Genomic DNA, 17,699 nt, shown 5'->3' on the forward strand with positions numbered 1-17,699 from the left:
TGTACTATAAACACTTCTTTGGCACAAACTAAACCTGACACTAAAAACTCTAGGTCATGACTGTCTAGTTCCAAGACAAACTCATACTAAGTATCTGGTTTATAAGAAGTTGACATCCATGCCTATATATTTCATCACATTCAATAAACATAATCCTTTATTTTCCTGAAGAAAAACAGAGAATTATTCAAAAGTACTCCCATCATGCTATCTACACATAATACTGATCATGACTTGGCCACTTCCAACTAAAACCACATTCACTGGGAATGTATGTCTACAGGGTGGTAGGAATGAGGAATGTCACAATAGGAGAAAACAGTCAAATATATAGATATGGAGTAGTGCTACAAAGCTGGTAGCATCTGGAATTGTACATCAAGTCCATGGTAGAAAGTGTTACATACCAGCAACCCCTGCACAATGCCACCACCCTACTCTCAACTGAATTGTATGATTCATCATTTACAAAGATGGGCCTCCATGGTCCAACACCCTATGTGACTAGAAACTATTAAGTGGTAAAGACTCTTACACTCCACTAGGAGGAGGAAGAGGGAGACACACTGAAGAGTCTAAAGGACTGCATCACTAGAAACAGTGCAATGGATGACTGCAATACCCTATTTTGATAATCAAAACTACCATGTTGACAGAGTTGATCAACCAAAATCTGAAAGCATCTGGAGGTGTACATCAGGCACCAAATGTCATGTACTGGGATCCAAATACAGTAGCAAAAATGTCTTTGAAAAAATAAGAAAAGTATGAAAGTAAACATTTCACAATATTAAAATGTGAAAATTTAAATAAACAGTAAAGAAAACCTAAGTTAATAGTATAACAGAAAATATCAATAAGTCCACAAGAAAAAAACCAGACTATCTAAAAGATACTACTGTCAATTGAGAAATGATTAATAAGTAAAGATGTGAACAGGGTGCTGGTAATAACAAGAATAGTGTCTTCTCCTGACTGGTGGAGAGCTGCTGCATGACCATTTCACGTGGATATGCAGAAGTGGGAGATAAAAGGGAGTGTTTTCTTATAGCAAAGTCACATCGGGCTATTTGGTGAGTCTACCGAGAGGAATCGAACCCCTGGTTTTAGCATTGTAAATCTGTAGACTTATCACTGTACCAGTGGAGGGCAAGAGGTGGAAGGCTAGTGACATGTTGAAAATTTGCACTGATATAGGGCATTACCAGATGAAAAGAGCTATTTTGTGAGGGAAGATGAGACATATCAGAAATTTTAGTTTCTCTTTTGTGTTAAACAACTTACTACAACTGTTTGATTAAACTGTTCTTCTAAAGTGCAAACTAATTGTTAATTTGAAAATGCAAAACAAAATTGTTTTCCTAAAATTTAAAGGAGAAAATTTAAAAAAATTAACAATATTAAAATAATAATCATTGAAAAATTACTACAAAGAGTTTAATATTTTTACCCTGAACAGCAACTAAACCTCGATCAGTAAGAATTTCCAGATGAACATCACCTCCTTGTTTCTGAAACTTTGTCAGCTTTGACTTCAGACAAAAAAAAAAAAAAAAACACCAGAAGCTGATGAAATATTATTTCTAACATACATGTAAAAATAAAACTTTTTATCACAAAATTTACCAAAGATTAAAATCATTCAAGTAAATGCAAACATTTACGAAAAAATTAAGGTAACTTAAAAATGTGAACAATTTAATGTGTGTGTAAATATTTAACATATTGGCTCCCAAGCCTATTTTGCCAATACTTTCCAGGGTCCCACTAGTCATTTTACAATTTTTCTTTTTTTAGGAAGAGTGTACATGCAATCATTATGTCCCATCCAATAAGTGGCCCTTTAAAAAGAAAATAGAGCACAACTCACCAGTGGGTCATGCAGGAGACAATATGTTAAATTGGATATCTTAATTAGGTAAGGACAAATAACCATTAAAAAGAAAGAACTGATTTTAAAAATCTTTCAGTTCAATTTTCATTCCTGCAAAAAAAATATATATATATTTTTAAGACACCTATAGGAATATTATGAATTTCCAAAAATATTTTAAAATTAAAAACTAACATTGAAATAAGCATTGGCTTCCCAATATATATTTAGATATGCAATTATACAAGATATAATGAGTCATTAAAAAACAATAATTTGCCAGAAGTAATTAGCACAATCAACGTATGGTACATAAATACAATAAGTACACTTTTTTTTAAAACTGTTAGAAACTGATATTCATTTTAATGTATCACAATTTTCTGCAAGTGCATTATTGTTCACACGTTATTACATTTGTACTGTTTGGCTGTTAATACGAGTTTTCGGTCTTTATATTATACTAGAGACCTAAGCTTAACAAAATGGAATATTTAGATAGGACAAAAAATATAACAAACTAATATCAAACTTTAACGTTCCTGTTCATACATTTTGTTTTTTCAATTCTAATTCCTACATGTAATATTTCTTTAATTTTGAATCAAATTTACAAAAAATAAATTGTGGTAAGGCAGATACAATGCATAAATATTTTATTTTTAGGGTTAACAGTTCAAATGAGGAAATAATTAAAATTTACATGTAAATGAAACACACACACACATGAAAAACAAAAACTTTAACAACAAAACTAAGATACAAGACTATAAAAAATTGTATTTCAGTCTCAAGCCAAAAACGCAAAACAACCATCTTATTATTATGTGTAGAAACAAACTTATATTTATGTATAACTAGGCACATTAACAAGCAATCTTTAACTAAACAACAAGAGGGTAAGGCACTTTGTAACAATTATATGTGGCATGTAGTTTTAATTTTTTCCTTCTGAAAACCTATAGGAATATTTTATGAAATCCAGGGGTGACACCAATAATTGGATAATATCCAAAGAAGTCATGATTGATTTTCTGTGAATAAAGCTGAACAATTATCACTCTAATTCAGACAATGATCACAGCACTGTTGTAGACATCTATGGAATACTTATAAATCCCAAACTTTTTGCAAAACTGGTTAGGAACTATTGAGACAAGAAGTCAAAAACCTATGAGTGTTTGTTCCTAGGCTTTTTTCCTAGTGAAGTACAAGAATAATACAAGGATAAGAAGAGAAAGCAGTAATAAAACAATGATAAATAGCAATGACCAAAACACTACTACTTTGGTAGGATAGAAACATCTTATATAATTATTGAGTTTAAATAAAATAGAGTGGGCAAAATGATCCCTGGATAGTGCCTTACAGTGTCACATACCTCACTCTTAGGTTTCTGTATCTGATGTGATACACTACACTGCCTACAAAAATAGTAATATTTTCTGTCACTGAGCCAGAAATTGCTTGTTAACAACATGTTAACAACTTTAAATATATGTGTTACACTGTACACACAAAAAAACAACTCATAAGTTTATTTAAAAATACAATTCTATTCTTGTCTTAGAATCATTTACTTTATTTGACAGTTAAAGATTTTATGTTCATTTCAAAGTTCAACAAATGATAACGTATGTGACACTGAACCAACAAGAAGCATAGTTATGGTTTGGTTTGTTATGAATTTTATGCAAAGCTAGTCATCACTGCCCACAACAAACCCTTGGGCTACTCTTTTACCAACAAATAGTGAGATAGACATAATTTCCTCAAGACTAAAAGGACAAGCATGTTTAGTGTGACAAGGATTTGAACCAGCAACCTGCAGACTGAACAAAATGCCTTAACCACCTGGCCATGCTGGGCCAGCACAGTTATGTTTTCCTTTCAGTAGCATTATGATAATGATAATGAATCTATGATGTTACATTAGCTAATGTTGAAAATTATGTTTCAAATACTTGGTTAGTGTGTTCTTTAAAAAATATAATGACAAATGATCTGCTTCCAATTAAATCTTATTGATGACTTTTATTCATAGTTAATTCTTACATTCTGAATACAGAACTACATTTAAGAATATTAATTAGAACAGCAGCTGCTGTTTTTATAACAATTAAAATAATCTCTCTTTTTAAAACCTAACATCTACTTTCATAAAATTCCAGCTGATTAATCGGCCTGTCACTGAAAAGTACTTCTGAGAATTCTAAGTATTGAATAGATCACATAATTCTCTAGAATGTTTTTGTTGTTTATATGTATGCACTACTTAGTTTTATCTTACTTGAACATGAGCTAAATCCTTGTCAATACATCCAGAATTTGATACCACATACAGATATTCTTGCTCAGTCTTAGTTACAATTAGGTCATCAATAATGCCGCCATTGTCATTTGTATACAGTGTTAGGGTCCCTTGATTGATACATAGGCCTATAAAATAAATAATAAATAAATAAACCATATAATAACACACTGAACTGCTGCCTTTTACTATATACAATATACCAATTACAGATTTAAAACAATAAAAAAATGTGTATTAAAAAACATTGGCACCATGGGAAATAGTATGGGAGAACCTTACATATGTTATTAGTGTGTTAAATAACCCACGTGAGTAGTTAATTTCATCATTAACTATCATATTAGCCTTAATTAGCATATTATCATCATAATTTGTATCAGTAATACTAATTCAGAAATTATATTTATATATTTTAAAATTCTGAGAGAATCTGTAGTCTTTTATTAGGTTGAGGTAAAGTTATGCAAAATAACATTTTATCTGATAAAATATATATTTATGACAATGTTTCTTTTTCAGCATAATTTAAAAGCATTTTTAATGTTTTCTAAGCTTCTATTTACTCACCTCTTGGCTTCTTATTACAAATATGTTTAATGTAGTACAGTAGTACTAGCATTTAAAGAATATCGAAGTTAAGATTAAACTGAGTTGAAGGAAAGTTTTGGTCTATGGAAGACTATCATAGATTCTAGAAATTAAGGAAGTTATAAACTAGTTAGTTAAACTGATAACAAAGATAATAAAAAAAATAGTTTATTCTATAATAATATTAAAACTACTTGCAATAACTAGATACAAGTAGAGACTTTTCATGTTGGTAATGTTAGATGCCAGCAGTATTACTAAGTCTTTGTTATGTGAAAATTATGAAGACATTTTCAAATGGTTTTACTTAATTCCATCATCGACATCTGTACATTTATACCAATCATTGTAATGGAAAGTATCCTTCCATGGATTATAAAGGGTACAGGTAAGATAATCTGATTGAACTTGGAAATGTTATGTTTTTATAATAAATTGGCTGCAAGCTTGAGAGAAGTGATTAATTACAAGCAAAATTAAAAAATTCAAATATCCTACCATTTAAATTTGCAAATTTATCAGTAAGAATTTGTCAGGAACATCAGAGAAGCTATCCATCTCCCTGTCTCTGACTTTTATTGTTTACTAATGTTCTTTACAAACTGATGGAGGATTTTTATAATCAAAGAAAAGCAAATTTCCTTATATAAAAATCTTGTATGTTCAGTTTTCACACCATAAGCAATTAGTCAGAGTCATTTGATATATGGTAATCATGTTCTAGTGCCCTGAATACTAAAGGAATTTTTAACTCATTTAAAGCTTACTTAAAAAGCTGGTTAATTTATTGTAATTTCAGAAACTATTTTAATTATACATTATGTTCTAAAATGCATATTTAAAATCTATATGCAAATTGTTTTTTTTACACACCCAAATGTATGAGATTCTACAAGGGTTGTGAAATGTGGGGTTATTTTATCAGCATATAAGAGTAACTGGAAAAAAAAAATGCTATTTTACAGCTTATTCTTTATGCTTCAGAAGATAAAGAAATATAGTTTTGATCATGTGTTAATTATTATAAATTATAAACATCATTACTAGACAATGATATTTTCATATTTACTAAAGTTGCTTTTGTTATTAAATTGTGCTAGACTCTCCTATGACTACATCTGAAGTACGTTTTTGGTTTTCTTCTAAAATATTAGAAAGAAGGTATAGTGGCTACCAAAATAACTACAGTTTTAAACAGTTTGTCTATTTTTAACTTACCTTGAATGTCACCAACAACTAAACTTTCCATAAATTTCTCTCTGTCTTTTCCAAAAACTTTTGTTTGTAGCATATGTGACACATCAAATAAACTGACATGTTCTCGTGTGTGGATGTGAGATGCAGATATACTATGGTTGCCATATTGCACTGGCATTTCAAACCCAGCAAAGGGTACCATTTTACCTTGATTTGCAACATGAAAATCATATAAACACGTTCTCTTCAGAGGTAGCTGAAAGTACAGAAATAAAGAAAAGTGAAAATCATAATCTTTCTGTATTGAAAATGTATTTCCAATAAGTACTTCCCTCTCTTCACAAGATTAGATATTCCCATTTGTTGCTGCCCTCTCTACGCAAATGTTTTATTATGCTTTCTACACCCATTTACTGGAATTAAATGATTCCAAAGGGTCTCTCATATAAATTACCATGTATCACTTCTCCACTAATATGAGCACAGTACACTCACACCATACAAGTGATTTACTCTATGCGTCTCTACTAAACTATCACTTGATATTTGGCTTATGGCAGAAGTACCAAAAATGAGGGAGGAGGAAGGGTGGGAAGTGTGAGCAGAGGGAAATACTATCAGAAATGCATCTTCAGTATAGAAAAATTATAACTTATGATATGGTACTTCTGTTTGTTCTCAAGATCAGTTAGAATTGCACATTGATAAGGAAGATAAACTGGCATTAAGGAAGAACACACATACCCCCCACAAAGCATTTGAAGGATACCTCCATTGAGAAGAGAGTCAGATCTGAAGGGCCAAACAGAGCCACACTACCTCTGATCTAGGTATACCGTTCACCCATGTGTAATCAGGGTGGAGAATGAGGGGAACACATCTGAGTGGGTGAAAATACAGTAGGAAAGTGATCCTAACCACAGAAAAATATAGTAACTCAATCCCACCATAACAAAAGGGGGTAGATGAGGATTCATCCTATGGTGTAGAATGGCTAGGGCATAGCAGACCACACTTGGTAAGTCAACTACATCAAAAACCACCTTGTGGGGTACCAATATCCATGAAAGAGTAGGATGAGGATCATATTGTCTTAACCTCAAACCAAATAACTGAGGAATTGAGAACCAGTCTAATTCTTGACACACAATTATTTCTGAATTATTGATTCAGGAAGTTGACATCCTGTATCCAAAGGAAATCTATCAGATGCAATCAACTCCTGTGACTGTGAAACAGATCTAAGCCATGGAAAGAGCAATAACATCCATGTAATAAGGGAACAAGGAAGAGCCAAGGACAGAACCAAAACATTCCCACATATCTCTTCCATGACCCAAAACACAGAAGGAGAAATTGAGGGAAGGAGATGAACAACCTGAAACCTGTGGGAGATATGTTGATTGATTCACTCAAAATCCAAAACCAGCCTGCAAGGTAACTACATAAATGGGAGGATAGAATGAGGGTTCCCATTCAAAGAGGTGAATTGCATTTTAACGTCTTGCTGTACTGTATGATTAGTTGCAAATTGGAGGATATTACACTATCTACACATGCAAAACACCACCACCCTCCTCTCTAATCAATGGTTATAGGAAACTTTGTGTGGAATCCATTCAGGAGGGTGCCTCCATAGTTGACCACCCAAGCAGCTTGGAACTGGTAAGTGGTGAGGACTCCTATACTCTACTAGAAGAAGGAGGAATGAAAATGTATTGGAGAATCTGAAACGTCAAATACTCAAGAGGGTGGAAAAGGGTGATCATGAAACCTTATTTTGAAATGCAAACCATACCAATTTATTCAATCATGGCACATCAGGGATAGACAACTAACCCCATCTGCTTTATCCATAAAGTCAATGGATGGTACAGTCCAGGATGGGTGAACTTATGAAGAAAATATTGTGAGGTTATTCATCTCCAAGCAATCTTGTGGTACACCCATCTCAAAGGTGGACATGTGAAGCCATAAAAAAGGAAAGTGCTAGTCAACATGGCATACAGTGTGGATTTAGTGTTAAAAAACACCTGTTCAGACACAACTTCCCACAGAGCAAGATCTATGTGTTGAAGATCATAAAAAAAGGAAAGCATTAATAAATACTCACCCACTGCAGAATCACAAAGAAGTCTGAAGTACAGACTCCCACAAGTGAAAACCTGAGGAAGCCAAAACTGCAATATGATGTTAATAATGGAAGGTGAACATTTCAGTGTTGGTTATCATGTCTGATTGTACGATTTTCTCTAAAGGCTGACAAGTGCGAGACGAGAAAGCAAAAATAGGGTGTCAGATTTTATTAGAGGTAACACAGAACAAAGTATGGTGAGAAGGGGGCAAGGTTGGCAAATAAGCCAACTGGATCAAATGATGGACCCAGTTAATGAGGGTAAAAGGGGAGAGATCTTTGCAGAAAAAATGTTCCCATGATTTAATGACATGAAAACGGACACCATAAATGGCAGCTGTGTTGGCTGTATAAAAACAAAGCACATGCATAAGGCATGGAAGTCTATCCAGATTGGGAAAAGAGAGTAAAGATGAGAAATAGGCAAAAAGGAGGAGTAACCCTCATGAGCTGCCAAGGTTTGGGAAAGAAGGAATAATGTGGATAAAAGAGAAGACACATATGGTGGTACATGAGTGTAATTTTGATGGCAAAGAAGTCAGACAGCTAACACCCATAGGTCAAAATGAGAAGAAAATATGCCTTAAGGGACAGATAAAACAAAGTACATTAAGAAAGAAGTTCAAATGGAGATAAAGTAAGGGAATGAAGGACAACATTAATACCCCAATATGGAAGAACATGTCTCCAAAGAGGTTAAGAATGTGGAATGAATGAATTAACATGGTAAGTACAGATGAAAGAAAAATTCCTCAGTTACAGAAAAGATGAAAAATATAGGATAAAGATGGCTTATAGCCTGAAATTGAGGAGACAGAAAACCCCCAGTCAAAAAGCCATGCAAGGAACTTGGAGACACCAGCAACAGTAAGACAAACAGCAGGAAATCCTTGAGTTTGGTCCATGTGTGAAAGATCTTCAACTTTTAGCTGATATACTTCCATGGAGGAAGGATGTATGGTCTGAACCAAATGAAAATCTACACAAACTAGATCTCCTTATCAAGGACCAGACAAAACCCAGAAGTGAAGATGGAGGGCATGAAGCACAAGATACAGAACCAGTGACTAAAGTTGATGAAGTAGTTTAAGTAATAAGGGAAGTGGTAAAGAAGGGAGTAAGTTTAGTTGAAGAAATGGAGAGACCATGGTTGAGCCAGCCAATATGTAGCAATCAGAAAGAAGGATAAACATAAAGGAATTTTTATGATCAATCCTGGCTTAAAGTATATATATATATCTCTAAAGCCAGAAGATGAAGCACCAGGAACAAAAAGATAATTAATTGGTCATTGAGAGTGATGGCAAATCAAGACCTAAAAGAAAGACATCTAGGTGCAAACGCTGCCAAATAAGAAATAACAGTTTGGTAGAGATGCATAAAGGGAGTCACATGCATCATGTGAGTGTATTATGCTCCTACTGGTGAATTAAGACATGAAGATTTGCATGAGAGACATTGGAATCATCCAGTTCCAACAGGCAAAAGGCTTATAGCATGCATAATAAAAAGTTTGCATAGAGGTTAAGTGGCAACAACAAATGGGAATAGCTAATCTTGTGAGTGCAGGGAAATACTGTATCATATTTACATGGAGCTGCAAATCTAAAATTTACATAAAATGTTAGATATGACTATGCATATTGAAACAAACATGCTATCATAGTGACTGAGTTTTAACATGTTCCAAATGTTCACACTGGTCATTGGTGCTAAACTGTTGCTTTTATGCTACCATTCTTTATATATTACTTGATTTACCACTCTTTAGTAACATAAAATGAAATTTTACATCTTTCTACATTTTATTTAGTTTCAATGCCCCATAATGCTGTAAATAGCAAAATTAGTAAATTATAGAGAACATTAAATTTCTGGGTATGTCTAGCTGTACTGAAGATGTTGAAGTACTACAGAATGACTTGGATTAATTAACAAATTAGCAAATTGAACAGATATTTAGTAAATCACCTTTAATTATATTAAAAGCAAGGTAAGCCATTTGGGTTATCATAATTTTGTTCATGTGTTCTACACAGATGGAAACCCTCTATTAGTGTGACTAAAGTTACTAAATATGATGCCAGATATGACATCAAGATGGTATCCAATGTTGATGCTATAGCTCTACATAAATGAGAAACAATAAAGCATATGGAGGAGAAAATAGACCATTTGATCCATGTTCAAAGTAAATATTTAAACCCATGCCATCAACTTTTCTCTTAAACTATCATAAAATACAGGTCTCCACTACTGCCCATGGTATAAAACTATTTTAACTGGAGACTTATCTATCTTTTCTCAAAACATATTTATTTTTATTATCTTCACAATATGCCACGAAGGAATCAGGCCCATTTATACTGTCAGTCATTAGGATAACCTAAACTTATAAACTTCAGTGGGATCACCTCACACCTTTCTTTTTCTCAAGAGAAAATAAGTTAAGAGCCTCTGTCAAGGATAATTAGCCCATATTTCTCTTGATCTATCAACAAAAATATATGTTAAGTAAAGCCCTCCAACTACATATAATTATCTAACAAATCTATGCATAATTTAGAATAATGTACATATTTTATCAGATAAATAATTCCAAAAGTTTACTACAAGCTGTTATCTTGGCTTTCACAATTTAAACATTACATTAAGATTTCTTTCTTTTTTTAATTCCATCATTCAAAAATTACAAAAAAACCCAAACCTCTAATAAGTTGGAACATTTGAATCAACTTGCATCTAATCCTTTTATGCTACAAAGAAAAAAAAAGTCCAAAAGTGTAAGCCTCTTTCAAATTAATATTTTCCATACCTGAAAATTCATTTCTGATGGATATTCATCTCTTTCTACAGAATAACTTGACTCCTTCCTACTTGCATCAGCCTATGAGATTTGCATACCACTAGCATTGAGCTATGTCCCACCTCAAAAACACTAGTTTAACATGAACTGCACTAGTGCATAATACCATCATGATGTGACAATAGCCTTCCACTAACAGGAGAGTGACACAGCCTCATTGCACAACAGTTCCCACTGAGCAGTTATACTCAGATTAACTTCATTCTTATGTGAGACAATACAAAGTATAGAGGATAGGGAAGATGAGTATCTCTATTGAAAAGACATTTTCAAGTGAAAAAAATGTTAACTTCTAAGATGGTACCTCATGTTTTCACACAAAACAGCCAGAATCCCACAATGAAATGCTAGAGGGACTGGTGTAAACATTAAATCTAAATGCATACCCTCCAGAAAGCAACTCAAAGGAAACCCCATTGAATGTGACATCCAATGGCAGAGGTTCAATAGAAAGGTACACTTGTGGAAGACTGCATCTTGTCTTGACCAAAGTATACTTTTCACTCAGAAATAAAGGTAAAAAGAGCCAAGTGTCACAGGGATAGATGAAATGTGTGCATGGTCTACTAAATACTAGAACACAACTAGTATTTAGCCAAGAAGTGTAGTGTAGTTAAGGTAAAATCATTTGTGCTGTGTCCGACATTTGACAGACAAATGGCAATAAAGAACCCATCCTGCTACAGAAAGAGGGTAAACCGGCTGTTCAAAGAGTGACTCACATAACACACACACACACACACACACACAAAAGAAACAACTGTTCTACTTCCAACTGAACTGTGCTGTACCCAATTAGTGGTTGGTTGGTTGGTTGGTTGGTTGATTTGGAGTTTTATGGTGCAAAACAACTAGGCTATCTGCACCAAACATCCATTAAAAGGTTAAAATTAAAGTAAAATTATTAAAATTCATAAAAGAAAAATAAGGTAAAATAAAACAAAGTTGAATTTTTGAATTAAAAACAAACAACATTAAATTCAATTTTTACATCTGGTCTACAGTGGTAAGAGAAAAACTAGAGTAATACAAGTTGCAAAGAACTTTCTGTAGCATAATTGTAATTATCATAACTTACCAGGATGACTAACAGGTAGGTTCAAAATCAGGATAAGTCACCTGACGTTGGTTTCGAGTTATTTGATGTTATGGTCATTTTCTAATTTCAAATTGAACTAGATGTACTATGATTCTTAAAAGGGAATCACATTAAAAAAAGGTCTAATGTCTAAATTAAAAAAACTTAAATTGCATTAAAAAGATTGATGGCCTTTAAAAAACTAAAAACATTTCTAAGGTGGACAGTGTCACCATTGCCAATAACACTGTCTAACGTTACAGATAAACCTTGCGACAAAATGTGTTTAAAATTACTGTCGTTGAGAGTCATGATGACAAAAAGACAGTAAAATGTAGCTTATTGTGACCTGAGTGTTACACAAACACAATGGTACATCAGTCTCAGAAAAAAGAAAAAAATGAGTTAAAAAAACTGTGCATAGTCCAGTCAGAACAACTTCCTCTTTCCAATCCTTATGGAAGCAAGACGGCCAAAGTCCAATAAAGGGTTTTATTTGGAAAAGCTTGTTTTCGTGTTGCTCACTCCAAGTCGACTGCCAGCTGGTACAGAGCCAAGCCTTGAATTCGGGACCACAGACCATTTATGGAACAGGCACAGCAGTAGGAGTGCCAGAGCAGATAGATTTAGCTGTGGTGTCGACGAGCTCGTTCCCACAAATACCAACATGGCCCAGTATCCACAAAAACTGGATAGAAGTAGATGTTAAAGAGAAATGAGCCAGTTGGTTTTTAATATCTGTGAGAACATGATGTGAACTAACGTGAAGCGATTCCAGAACCAGTGGAGAACTAAGCAAGTCAGTATAAATAGTGCAGTTTGAGTACTGTTTAGCTTCTATGTGATCCAGGGCAAGAGAAATGGCGTACAGTTCAGCAATGAACACAGAAGCTGTAGAAGGGAATGTGTGTGTAACCACCAAACTACAACAAACCATGACAGAGCCCACACAGTCACCTGATTTCAAACCATCTGTATAAATAGGAATGGAAGGATGGTTCAAAAGATGTTCAGCAAATAACAGACAGTATTTTTAATTGAGAGTGACTGCGTTTCTCAGATGACTTAAAGATAGGTCACATTTGGGGACTGTAAGAAGCCATGGTGAGATAGGCTGACCAGTGGATACAGCAATGTTATCCAAGGACAGACCCAATTCATCCAACTGCACCTGGATATGAAGACCAAAAGGAGAAGTAACAGATCGTCTCTTCTGAAAAAGTATTGCCCACAGAGGAAGAAAAACACAACCCCAAGTTTCGAAACATGCAGTAAAGACAGTTACAAACAGCATAGGTGAAGGGAGTTCGTGAGACTTTGTATAAGCTCTGAACTGAGGAAGTGTAGAAAGCCCCAGTGCAGAGAAGATGAAGGCTTTAGAAGTTTCTTTAATTACAATAAGGCTTAAATTTTCCTCATTTAACCATAAAATCAGCTATCTAATCTCCCAAAAATCCTTTTCATAAGCACCTACTTTTAAATATTTAAGCTAATTTTCAACATTCTATTTCAATTGCTATGATTTTCAAGATCCTTCTAAATAAAAATCCATCCTCAATTAATTCAACTCTTTCTACCATCTTTATATTAGTTTTGACATCAGAATACTAGAGGTAAGGGGATGCAAAGGGGTGGCAGACAATTGAGTTTGGAAGGTTAAGTTTCATTTAATTTCAAAAAGATAATGGGAGACTCATGAAAAGTAAATTAGCAGTTTCATGAATTTTGATGTTCTTTTTTAGTAAGGCCAGAACAAAATAATTATTTGATTACCATCCTCACTCAGATTAACATAAAAGGTGCCATCTCAGATATTATATTTTAACATTACAACTGATATAATAAACTAAACAAATAAATATTATTGAGTTTGTCAAATGAATACTAAGGTATTAATGACACTATGAATGCCATGTCACTATATTTTATTCTCTTTGAAATACTGAATACAGATTTGATCTCTATATCTAAGGATACAGATTTACTGGAAAGTGTTCAGAAGAAAGACAGTAGGATATTTTCTTGAGATGGAAGGTGTCTCTTACAGTTTCAGTCTTCTGAAGAAAAATTATAACAGCTATCTCACTAAAGTTTAGATCATATGGGGAATAGATTGAATTAATGTTTTTATTTCTTTATATCTTGAAACTAATACGATGAAAGTACATAAATTTAGGATTTGTAAAAGAGACAGTCAAGGCTCCAATAAGTTCCATTTTTATAAAAGGCAACTGACTTACAGAATGAGCTGCTATCAGAAGTATTGAAGGCCAGCACTTTAGAGTAATCAGTGATTTCCTGAAAAATAAAAGGTGGGATTAATGTTTTTATTTTTTGCAAGGGCAGGTGTGAAAAGGCAACCTTGAGAAATCAAATGATCCCTTGGTGTTTGTAGATGATATTATGTTATCAAAGTTAAATGGAATTGATATATGAATTATTTTTTCTCTTCCACACAAATTACTCTGTTAAAATGCAAATGTAACAGAACTAGCCAGTGATTAAATGATGTTTCTTTAGATGGTGTTTTTTTGTTGTCTTGTACTTGAAGACATAAAATAACAGGTTAAAATGTAAGAAACTGTTTTTTATTGGAAAAAGATTGGTCGAAATATATCTGATGGAGGTTCTTTAAGGTTAAGGGGATTAACTGTGTGGATTCATCATCTTTTTTTCTCAATTTAAATGGTAATAATGGTAGGACAATGGGATATAAACAAATTTGGGCAAAGTAAAAATTTCATTTTTCTAACAGGGCGGTTGACCTGTGAAGTAGATTGCCTTCAAATGTGGTAAACAAAATAAATTTAGAAATATAAGGAAGGACTGAATAAATATTTGAATGACAAGGTTTTACTCTGAGGTTTTACTTTTTTAAGTTTAGTGCATGGGGCAACCTAAATGGACCAAGAGGCTGTTGTTTGTTGTGAAAAGTTTTGGTAGACATTTTTAGGGTAGCATCCACATCCCCTTGTCTCCTGCAACTTTGCCACTATTTAGAATGTTTAATTTATTTGGAAAAATTGTTGTACAATAATACATTTAAAACTCTAGCACTCAGGCCTGCTTGAGGAAGGAAAGGGGGCAACTGTCCAGGGCCCCAGACAAATGAAACCTGATTATGCCATAAAGCTCACTTTTTACACTTATACAGTGAGCTAAAATTGGCTGTTGCTATGACTATCTTGTTTATGAGCTTGTTCCTGTCTTGATTTAAGATATTCTTTTTAATAAGTTATTTAAAATATTAAAAACAGAAGAGAGAGAGAGAGAAAAAAAAAGGAGGGCTAGCAAGGATGTTTGCCCCAAGGACCAAGCTAACTCTTGATGCTTCTGCTAGAATTAAAAATGTAAAAGTGACTTGATGCTGTAATCAAGCAGAACACATTGAGAAAGACATTTCATAACCATAGTAAGTGACTCTCCAAGCAACAGTTTGGTTGTATCAGAAGATAGAAAACTGTAGAAATAATAAAGTTAAAAACAGTCATTATAATTCTTATACTATTATTATTATTTAGCTGCTCTAGTAATGTTACATTATTTAGTATTTATGTTCATTTATCATTATTGAAAAATTCATTTTTAAGGAGGTATATAAATAGCTTTACTTTTATCTATTAAAATCTAACTTTCCTGCTCAGATAAAAAAACCCTATAAAACTGTCTACAAAAATGCAGTTTTAAACCAAGAATAAAAGCTAATGATAAAAACTTTAAACACCTGCAACTTCAAGTATAATGAGAAAAACATCACTGATGTTTGCAAAGTCCAAACTAATCACGACTTATTTAGTATCATTTAAATAAAATAGAAAGTAAAATTAATTAAAATACTAATACTAAGTAACGGCCTTCACGATGTTTTTTTTTTTTAAGATAAAATGTTTAATTTCTGGTTTCCTTCAAATTGTCAAACTTAGTAATAAAATTAACAACAAGCCAGTGTATTAATATACACTTTTTTGTGTAACTGTAAATACATCTTACCTGGCTCAATGAACGATGCGTTGTTACCTTTGCATTTACAATTGAGCGAAAATTGAATGGCAGTAACGACGAAGAGACAAAAGATAACCTAGCCTCATTTAACAAAGAGGACGGAACTATTGTTGTTGCTTTTTTTAAAAGGTTAACTGATGCCATTATTCGTTAAAGAAAAAAAAAGTAACAGACCTTTACATCTACGTATATTTACACCATAAACTTTATTTCTTATCATACCATCGCTGGAAACTTTACGAAAATTATGTGAATTTAACCAACGTTTATTTCGCCACCTAGTGAATAAATGGATACACAAAAAAATCATTCTGTCAAGGCAACATTAAAACTTGTTGCAAAATTCATGCACTACAATGATCTGGCTTTAAAGTAAAATTAAGGAAATAGCCGTACACATATCGTTGGTTTATTTAATTAAAAGCATATTAAAAACCCTCGAATTATTCGCTTATTCTATATGTATAAAAAAGAAAAAAAATTCAAGCTATAATGCTTTTTCATTCACTTGCCAAACTGTCAAAGAAAGGTTTGTTTTTTTTTAAATTTCTCCGGCCCGGCATGGCCAGGTGGGTTAAGGCGTGCGACTCATAATTCGAGGGTCGCGGGTTCAAATCCCGGTCGCAACAAACATTCTCGCCATTTCAGTCGTGGAGGCGTTATAATGTGATGGTCAGTCCCATTATTCGTTGGTAAAAGAGTAGCCCAAGAGTTGGCGATGGGTGGTGACGACGAGCTGCCTTCCCTCTAGTCTTACACTGCTAAATTAGGGACGGCTAGCACAGATAGCCCTCGAGTAGCTTTGTGCGAAATTCCAAAACAAACAAACAAACCTAATTCACTTAAGAGTTTTCGTGCATACAAGTGAATTTACGTATGTAGTAGAACATATGTCCAGGAAGTAGTTGTTGTTGTTGTTTTGAATTAAGCACAAAGCTACACAAAAGGCTATCTGTGCTATGCCCACTACGAGTATCGAAACGCGGTTTTTAGCGGTGTAAGTCCGCACACATACCGCTGAGCCACTGGGGGGCCCAGGAAGTAGCTAAGCTACCTTTTCATTAGTTAACCACCGTTCTAGGTAATTTCCATAGAAGATTGCATGCACATTCTCGTTAGAACGATTGAAGTAAAGTGGGTTAGTTGTTTGATTGGCGTTTTATGACGCAAAGCAGCTCGGCTTTCTGCGCCAAACATCCGATAAAAAAAAATTTAAATCAAAATAAAATGATTAAAATTCGTAAAAAGGAATCAGGGTAAAACAAAACAAATCTTAATTTTTGATTAAAAGCTTAAATGTTGTTAAATCAATATTTTTAAATCTAAGAGAGAAAGTAAAGTAACACAAGTTTCAAAAGACTTTCTGTAGTATAATTTAATTGTTATAACTCGCCGGTATAACTAACGGATAAGTTTTACAGTAAAGTACACTGCCACATGACTGGCTAACTTTATTGGAAATACAGAAGGAGAAAAAAAAAGCCAATCAAACAACGTTGTTAATAAAAGCGTATGTAACCTCAGTGAGAAAAGTGGGAAGGGGTGTGCCATTTCTGCATATATGTATTCTGTCCAAAATTTAAGTAACAAACACAATAGAACAAACGTTTAAAGCAGATTTATGTAAAGAATGCTCAGAAGGGGAGT

General features: G+C 33.5%; 1 protein-coding gene across 2 annotated transcripts in view; it reads right to left on the reverse strand.

Annotated features, from left to right (window-relative positions):
* The window catches only part of LOC143258434 (aminomethyltransferase, mitochondrial), a 35,641-nt gene extending 19,311 nt beyond the window's left edge, over positions 1-16,330 (reverse strand). The window contains exons 1-4 of one of the 2 annotated variants that reach the window (XM_076517362.1): positions 16,041-16,330; positions 5,994-6,228; positions 4,164-4,312; positions 1,451-1,532 (exon numbers count right to left, since the gene is read on the reverse strand). In XM_076517362.1, coding sequence (XP_076373477.1) covers positions 1,451-1,532; positions 4,164-4,312; positions 5,994-6,228; positions 16,041-16,196 — 622 coding nt within the window. In that variant the 5' untranslated portion in view covers positions 16,197-16,330. The remainder of the gene's footprint in view (positions 1-1,450; positions 1,533-4,163; positions 4,313-5,993; positions 6,229-16,040) is intronic. The other variant, XM_076517360.1, reaches the window with a different exon arrangement.
* Positions 16,331-17,699: the final 1,369 nt, after the last annotated feature.

This window comes from Tachypleus tridentatus, chromosome 8 (genome assembly GCF_004210375.1).
Source record: "Tachypleus tridentatus isolate NWPU-2018 chromosome 8, ASM421037v1, whole genome shotgun sequence".
In the NCBI taxonomy this organism is placed as follows: Eukaryota; Metazoa; Arthropoda; class Merostomata; order Xiphosura; family Limulidae; genus Tachypleus; species Tachypleus tridentatus.